The sequence below is a fragment of the Carcharodon carcharias genome, chromosome 6, assembly GCF_017639515.1.
Source record: "Carcharodon carcharias isolate sCarCar2 chromosome 6, sCarCar2.pri, whole genome shotgun sequence".
Taxonomy (NCBI): domain Eukaryota; kingdom Metazoa; phylum Chordata; class Chondrichthyes; order Lamniformes; family Lamnidae; genus Carcharodon; species Carcharodon carcharias.
Genome location: NC_054472.1, coordinates 101,326,928 through 101,335,959, shown reverse-complemented (window position 1 = coordinate 101,335,959; position 9,032 = coordinate 101,326,928). Strand labels below are relative to the sequence as shown.

The 9,032-nt window shown below is 40.3% G+C and overlaps 1 protein-coding gene across 1 annotated transcript in view; it reads left to right on the top strand.

The window, feature by feature from the left end:
* The first annotated feature begins 4,220 nt into the window (after positions 1 to 4,220).
* Positions 4,221 to 9,032, top strand: part of xkr4 (XK related 4) — a 347,720-nt gene continuing 342,908 nt past the window's right edge. The window contains exon 1 of the mRNA XM_041190264.1: positions 4,221 to 4,885. Coding sequence (XP_041046198.1) covers positions 4,221 to 4,885 — 665 coding nt within the window. The remainder of the gene's footprint in view (positions 4,886 to 9,032) is intronic.

The following is a 9,032-nucleotide window of genomic DNA, read 5'->3' as shown; positions in this document are numbered from 1 at the left end:
AAAGGAAGAGGATCATTTTCTGAGGTTGTCCAATTTAGGCCCCACAATTTCCAGATTAAAAGGCAAAAATACTACCACTGAACCAAGGCTGGAACACAGATCAAAACCATTTTGCGTCATATTGCATCAGTAGATCATTTTGCACTGCACCCAGTTTCCTTTTCCTTTGACTTCAATAGTGTAAAATGAGCTGTCAATGCAATATCACCCAATTTGAACTACAGAATAAGATGAATTCACTCCAATAGAATTAATTCTATTAGCTTCAGTCACACTTAGTTTAAATGCTCCCAATTGCTCCTCTTACATTCAGAGCCAACATCTCTGTGCCCAGGAGGTTTAAATAAACACCAACCCTCCTGAAAAGCTTACCTTCTCCAAGAACTGCCTTTTAGTTGTCTACAAAGGCTTTTTCTTTTTGCTGTTTACACAGATGCTGCAATCGATCGTTCAGGACTCTTGGACTACTTTGATTTCTACTGGCCCTACAGTATAGGTAATAAACCAGAGACCACAGCCATCACCTTAATGTAACCTTAAATTTGCTAATCATTTTTAGTAGTTTTGCTATCAGCAAATTGGCTTCTTACACATGATAAGAATATAAATGCAAGTTGTTGTTGTATATCTTTCATTAGTAACAAGGTTTATTCAGGAATCTAGGAATAGTTTTACTTTGGACAAAAAAATTGTATTCGTACAAATTTGTTCTTCCTGAATTCAAACATTGATCCCAAAATCCACGGCCAAATCTGGCGTTGGGGTTGGAGAAATATCCTTAACTTTGATTTATTTGACACTGAAATGGCATCTCCAGGTAACTGGGCAACCAATGCATAACCAAATGAGCTATATGTCCATCAAGTTGTAATTATAGTTTTAAAAAATTGCTTGGTCTAGGATTATAAAACCACTTAGATAACCTTTTGCCATTCCCACCACCTCTAATATGAGTCCACCGTAAAAAACATCTTCCTCTCCCCACCTTTTCTGCTTTCTGAAAGGGGTATTTCCTCCATGGCTCTCTGTTTTACTCTTCTATTCCCCTTGCTGTTGCTCCTTTTCTCTTGATAGTCTCACATTAATTCATATTCTCCTACAACAGGATTCAGAGCTGCAAATGCACCTTCCAAGCGACACAACAGTTATATTACTTCCCCTAACCTAGCACACTGTACTCACTGCTCAAAATGTGGTTCTTCTAACTTTAGGAGGCCTAATGCAAATTAAATGTCTGCTTTGCTGAATGTGGAATGAGAGTTCACAGTACTGTTGTATCTCAATCTCTTAGGCTGTTTGTGGGAATGGCTCACAATGAGGATAGATTATGTTAGCAGACCGAAGACACAGGCATCTTCTCTGATAAATGAGCTGATGGGATAAAAGAAATTAATTAATTAATGTTGTTCATGTCTGGAAGAGTTAATTGTGTCATTTATGTTTATAGCGATAAAATGATGGTGAGGGTTTGTGAGGGCAGTATAACCATGGAGCTAAAGAAAGCACTAAGCTAGGTAACAAAATGATTAGAAGCAATTGAGAAGAATTGAGTGCATTTTGCTGGCTCCATGTTGTTATCCTGATGTCATTTTTGTATATCTTTGGTGTACTATGATTTAGTGGTCAAATGCATAGAATCTAGAGATGAAAAGAATAATTAGTATGAGAGCTGTGAGTGAACCACCAAATGTTGTAGTCACAATGACATCATGAAGTGTGAAATACTAGATCGTGTGTTGTGATGTCTCATTAAAGATCTGATTTTGCATTGTTACAACTGCACATGTCTACTCTAATGATTAAAATAACAAAATGAATTAGAGCAAGAAAGCACTTTAACACCTCCATTCAGCATGCAGTGTAACCCCAAACTTCCTATCACTTATCACTTTAGTTGTCTGTTACAATTCCATTCTGATTTCTCTTTGTCCTTCTACATTGCTTTAATGAAGCTCAAAGCAGGTTTAAGGAAAAATACCTTATCTTTTATCTAACCTATCAACATCCAGAGGGTTACCATTGACCAGAAACTGAACTAGACCAACCATATAAATGCTGTGGTTACAAAAGCAGGTCAGGGGCTAGGAATCCTGCGGTGAGTAACTCACCTCCTCACTTCCCAAAGCCTGTCCATCTTCTACAAGGCATTAGTCAGGAGTGTGATGGAAAACTCCCCACTTGCCTGGCTGAATGCAGCTCCAACAACACTCAGGAAGCTTGAAACCATCCAGGACAAAGGAGCCCACTTGATTGATACCCCATCTACAAACATTCACTCCCTCAACCACCAACACACAGTGGCAGCAGTGCGGAACATCCACAAGGTGCATTGCAGGAACTCACCAAGACTCCTTTGACAGCACCTTCCAAACCCACAACTGCTAACATCTAGAAGGACAAGGCCAGCAGATGCATAGAAGCATCACCACCTAGAAGTTCCTTAACTGTCACTGGATCAAAACCCTGGAATTCTCTCCCTAACAGTACTGTGGATGTACCTACACCACATAGACTGCAGGGGTTCAAGAAGGCAACTCATCACCATTTTCTCAAGGGCAAATAGGAATGGGCAAATAAATGCTGGCCTAGCCAATGGTGCCCACTTACCATGAATGAATAAAAAAAACACAGTGCAGCCCTTTGGCCTTAATAACCTTTAACAAAATCTTAACTAATGGTCCATTTAAAATTTTGCCATTGTGCACAGGCAGATTTTCAATGCATGGTACCTCTTTTTCTTTGCATCGCTGGTGTATACACATGGTATTTAACATGGAACGAGACCTATACGGTAATTTCCAGGCTGCTATGGGACTATGCACATGCACAGCTTAGCAGGAACATTAACCTAACCATAGTTCCCACTTTCTCCCTGGCAGAAAGTGTTGGTAAGTTGGAGTGTGTGTTGCTATCTTTGGTGATGGTGGGATAGAGTAGGTTGGTGCTGGAATCTAGGGTCTGTCATTGGAACACAATGCTGGCAAAGTGGCACATGGTGTCAACCTGTTTCAACAAGCTCCTGCAGATTGCTCCACTTTGCCTCTTTTTCATATTCCCCTACTTGTTGATCCTCCACCCCTTTAAGATATTCACACAATCATGGTGTCTCATACCTTATATGTCTCCTATTGTCTCATGCTAATATCACTCCTGCAATTTAACTTATCTTCACTTAAGCACTTTACTGACCATCCATTTCTTTTCCTATGTTTGTATATATGCATATGCGTTTCCCTTCCAGTTATCCTGTTCCTTTTCAAGTGCCTTTTATTTATATCTTCCAATTCTAAGAGTCCGTACCTGAAATGTTATTTTGCCTGTTCTCTGAACAGATGCTGTCTTACCTGTTTCAGATATTCAGCATCTGCAGTATCTTGCTTTTTGTTCATTTATTTAGCCCTTCCTGAAATGCTTTTGACCACATCCAATATCAGGCTCAAGGGCTGAAAACAAAGACAAACTTGCAGTGATAATCGTTTTCTTATTTGTATTAGCGTCACCTATTGGCAGAATATCACTACTTCACCAATCTTTATTCCATTGGCAAGCTTCCTAATTTGAATATATACTTGCTCGACAATGTTATTTTATTTGTCAAACCAATTATTATTTTGCTTGTCAAACCAATGATTATGTTCTTTTCTCCGGCAATTGTATTGCTATTGGTGATGTTGAATTAGTAAACAGGGTGTGTTCAGCGAGAAAGCCACACGGGGAAAGTTATTTTAAGATCTAAAGTGCAGCAAGTGTACTTGTAAGATACTGTCCAATGATCCCAATAAACAAAAATGCCTCAACGTAAGCATGTTCTAGGAGTTACTTCATTGCATTTTTCTGTGGAATTTGGAATAATTCTGAAACAAAAAACTGAAAATGCAGCAGATGCTCAGCAGGTCAGTCAGCCTCGTGGTAAGAAGAAGGCAGGTTAAACTTTCAGGCGGGGAGGTTTTCCCCAGAATTGAAGTTTGTGTGAATGCTCGTTCGGCGAGAGCGATGCGAGTTCTCCTTCTTTTCATTGGGCAGGTCTCAGCATCAGTGGGAGATAGCGGAAGTTTAGTGGTGTATAACCAGCCTCACATACCGGAAGTGGAGGTCGCCCTATTCACTGACAGCACCAGAGACAGAGACAGAGAGGGAAAGAGAGAGAGAGAGAGGTGAGAGGGAAGGAGAGAGAGCCAGAGAGAGGGAGTGGAAGAGGAGGGAGAAGATCACAGAGTTTGATGGCTGCCAAGTCGGACGGGCTGTTAAAGATGAAGAAGAAGAGCGACGTGGCTTTTACTCCTTTGCAAAATTCCGAGCACTCGTATTCCGGGCACCATCAGGACCATGGACAGCAGCAGCAAGAGGAGGAGGACGAGCAGGAGCGGGAGAGGGTGAGCGCAGAGGCCGGCTCAGCGGAGCGCTCCTCCCGCTGCTGCACGGGGCTGTGCCGGGGTCGCTGCCTCCGCTTGGCCCGGCACCAGAGGTACACGCTGTGGGACGGCCTGTGGATCGTGGCCGCGGTCACCGTCTATTTCTCGGACGTGGGCACGGACGTGTGGCTGGCGGTGGACTATTACCTGCATTCCCGTTACTGGTGGTTCGGGTTGACTCTCTTCTTCGTGGTGCTGGGCTCCCTGGCCGTGCAGGTCTTCAGTTTCAGGTGGTTCATCCACGACTTCAGCGCTAACCACGGAACCGGTGCCAACAGCACCAGCCCCGTGGACGGCAAGTTACTGAGCAGCGCTGGGGGAGGCGGCGAGACAGATGCCCGATCCCCACAACGAAAGCCTTCAACCACAAGGACGAGGAACACCAGCAAAGGCAACAAGACATCTTCATGTTCCTTCTGCGTCTGGCTCCTGCAGTCAATCATCCACATCCTTCAGCTGGGACAGCTCTGGAGGTAACCTAAACACAATGTGCCAAATCGCTGTACGGAAAAGCAAAGCACACAGCACATCCTGTAACACAAACCGAGGTCTGCTCAAATAAACTGACCCCTCAGTAATTGCCAGTTCAAACACTCCAGTACAAATGCCCCAGACACTTGCTCTGTACAGGTCTGAAAGTGCGAACATCTGAATTGTTGCAAATCTAGAAATGCTATGATACGAATGGTTTGCTGACTTAAAGCATCATTTTAGTTTAATTCCAGTGGTATAAAATAACCATTTGAAATAATGCTGCCAGTGAGGTTTGTGATAGGTGTAGCTCTGCTGGTTGCTTTGTAATGCTTTGTAAGATTACAATTCTGCACCATTTAAAGAATGTTGTCATACCTTTCGGGAAACCGGAAGTGTTCACATGTAGCGATCGGGACCATTCTTTGGAATATGCAGATAGTGCATACTGAGGCACGTTTCTTGCCGATGCAGATCTTACATCCGATCTTTGTTCCGCCTGCACGATATTCGGGGCTTAATAACACATATCGGTATTATTACAGCAAAGCCATGATAAATATTCCCCTGAATGAATTGTGCATAATTAATACACCCTGACTTCCATAAAATATTATTATTGTCCACATGATGTCCAGTTGATAAGCTTAAAAATATTTTGCAAGATACTTTAACGTGAGCTCACTGTATAAAACACAAGCAGGCTGTCAACTTAATACCGGTGTTAAATTCCCTTAAAACTGAAATATTTGCTGATACTGAACTGATCAGACTGAGTTTTAAACGGACTCTGTTGTATGGTTTCCACATTAATTGCGGTGCCTCTTTGGACGGCGAGTAGATTACAGTGATACTAACTCCCCTATAATTAATCAGCGCCACTGCTTCATTACTTATTATTGCTGAATAGTTGAATTCGTTTAGTCAACCAGTAATTTTGTGATTATGTTCGGTGTTAGATTATTCGTTGCACTTGGTGAGTCTGGTACATGTGCGAAAACAAATCAGCACACTGCTTAGATATAAAAGACTCGAGTCTTTTGTGTTTGCGTGTACTATTTAGAAACCCGCTGCTTGGTTATTCAACCTTTAGTTGAATAGGAATGATCGAGGTCTGTTTTAATTATAAGTATAATGTTACTGAAAGAAGATTGCTGTTTAAAATGTGTGCCCAATGAACAGTGATCTTTACTGCAATATTGACAATCTGTGGATCAGCTGAGATTTGTTGGTTCAAACAGTTGGGAGTAAAGAGATTGAAGTTATTGAGTAGGAGGGTTGGCCTTTGTTCATACATTTCAAGTGCAGGTATAACATTCATTTCCAAGAGCGTTAATGTTGACAGGTGGCTCTAATCGTTAGCTGTGTAAAATGGCATTGAATCCTAGGTGGAGTTTAACACGTTGCTTTAAGGAAACGATACGTTTGATAAATTTTAGGCATTAAGGAATGTTATCAAATTAACCCCTCCACAAAGAAGTGATTTTTCAGAGTGGATTCCGAGGCTTTATCACATTTCTCTTGGAAGAAATGAATGATGCCTGTGACATGTTCTCTGTATTCCCTCCTATTCCAAATGGTAGCTTTGTGAGAAAGTTAAGTCAAGTTACTGAATGCTATGTGACTGGAGATTAAATTGTATAAAATCTTCTAAAAGTTTCTCTTAGCTTACAGAAAACTACTGTTGAAAACAATTTTAATTCATTTTCTAGGGGACAGCACGGTAGTCAGCTACAGTACAAAATTTCCGCTCTACACCTGGTTTCTGCTTGTTTTTCTGCAAACTCTATTATAGATAGCAAGACTCTGAATATATATTACACACTGATGTAAAAATTTAGTTTACACTTACGCCTCAGAAGCTGAAGATGTAAATAAAATATAATTTCAATTTGAACAGCAAAGACAACTGTGAATATAAAGTGAGATGGTTTAATTGGAATAGGAAATTCTGTAATGAATTAGACATATATCATTGGTAGACCAATACATTACTATTGGCTTTTCATAAGTTTGCAAGAGCACAGTTCAGAACTGCTTGGTGACTTGAGCTAATTTCACAAGTGAAAGAACAGTGGTAAGGCACAGCTGTTCAGTTCTGTACTCTAGTTATTCAGTGGCCATTACTCAGGTTGTGTGTGAAAGTGATTTTTCACATCACACGCCATTAAGTTATAATTGTACTGTGTGATGTAATTGTTGTCTACCAGTTATGACATGATCCACAGTGCTGTGGCACTGTTGATCAGTTGAGAAATGCAACATAATTTATCACCTGACTAGTCATTTATTAGGCAATACACCATCACATAACCCTAAGGTAAATTTGTTCATCATTCCAGGCCACAAGCATCATCACACTTTAATTTTAAACCTATTTTTCAATGCATTTTAAAAGGTATAGCCACATCTCTAAAATGCAAGAAAATAATGATATATACATTTTATATTTTCATCAGGAATAAGTGCCCCCATGCTTTGATTAAATACTATCTGTAAGAATCGGGACTGTACTTCTGACAGATTGAGAATATTTCTTAATTCATTTGTGTGAATCATCCCTTTAATGATCCCCATATGTTCACAATATCACAGTGCCTTTACAGTGCAGAAGGAGACCAATCAGCCCATCAATTCTGCACTGGCTCTCTGAAAGAGCATTCCACCTTGTCCCACTCCCCTGCCTTATTCCCATAACCTTGCACATTCTTTCACTTCAGGTAGCTATCCAATTCCCTTTTGAATACCTCAATCTAACCTGCCTCCATCGCACTTTCAGGAAGTTTATCTATTCATGGGATGTGGTCATTGCTGGCCAGGCCAGCATTTATTGTCCAACCCTAATTGCCCTTGAGAAGGTGGTGGTGAGTGGCTTGCTAGGCCATTTCAGAGGGCATTTAAGAGTCAGCCACATTGCTGTGGATATGGAGTCACATGTAGGCCAGACCAGCTAAGGGCAGCAGATTTCCTTCCCTAAAGGACATTAGTGAACTTAGATTGATTTTTTATGACAATTGACAATGGTTTCATGACCATCATTAGACTTTTAATTTCAGATTTAAAAAAAATCAAATTCCACCATTTGCCATGATGGGATGCAAACCAGAGACCTCAGAGCATTATTCTGGTTCCTGGGTTATAATATAACATATAATATAAGCTGCACTGTAGCTTTATATTTTTCAGATTTCTATATTCATAAAATACTCTCAGTTGCCAGCATCATGGATTGCAACGTATGTTAGATAACATTATACATGATCCAGGCATAAAATTCTAATGTAACAATGCAATTATCTTGAATAAAAATCCCAATGCAAGGAAAAATGTTGCCTAATGCTCCAAGGTTTAGTACACAGTGAATTTAGTCAATCTACCAATAGCTGTAAATGAAAGAAAATAATAATTTTTTAAAGCTTAATGATTTTTGTATAAAATGTTTTTGTGAATGCTTTTACTTAGATCAAATTAGTGATTAAATGTGTTGTGGTACAACAATTTTGAACTGTTTGGGAGGAATAAATTTTAAACAAATCAGTATTCAACCATGTGACATTCCGGATCTTCCACACAATGCCTAATAAACATTAAGCTGTAATTATACGGCATGGTGTAAGTGCTTATTACACTTAATCCAGTCCTACTGAGATTTTGCAACACTTTATCAATGCCACATCTGACCACTTAAAAAACGTAAAATAACCTCTCATCTTACATGCATAACATTTAGACAACAGAACTAGGTGGACATTTTAACAAAAGCAGAATAAGATGCTTATGCAGAAGCATGCAGGAAACTGCCATGATGCTTTTGTCCTGCAGTGATCTACACTGTGTATTTTTTTCACACTTGAAAACAGGTTTACCAGTTGACAGCTTACAGAGAAGGGATACCCACTTAAAATGTGCCTGGTGACTGTGCTCTGCACTACATTGCCCAGTAACAATATTTGGACCTTCAGGAGAGACAAGGTGAAGAGCGCAGAGTCTGTTCAAGAGATTCCAAGGAGGAGCAGATGGACAGTGATGTGGCTAAGGCACTAGCAGAAGTATAAATTGCTGTTCGGGATACCCTCATTACTGTGAGGTTTATTGAAATTCCACCTGTCCACTGAATGACAGACACATGCAAAAGCCTCTTAACCCTGA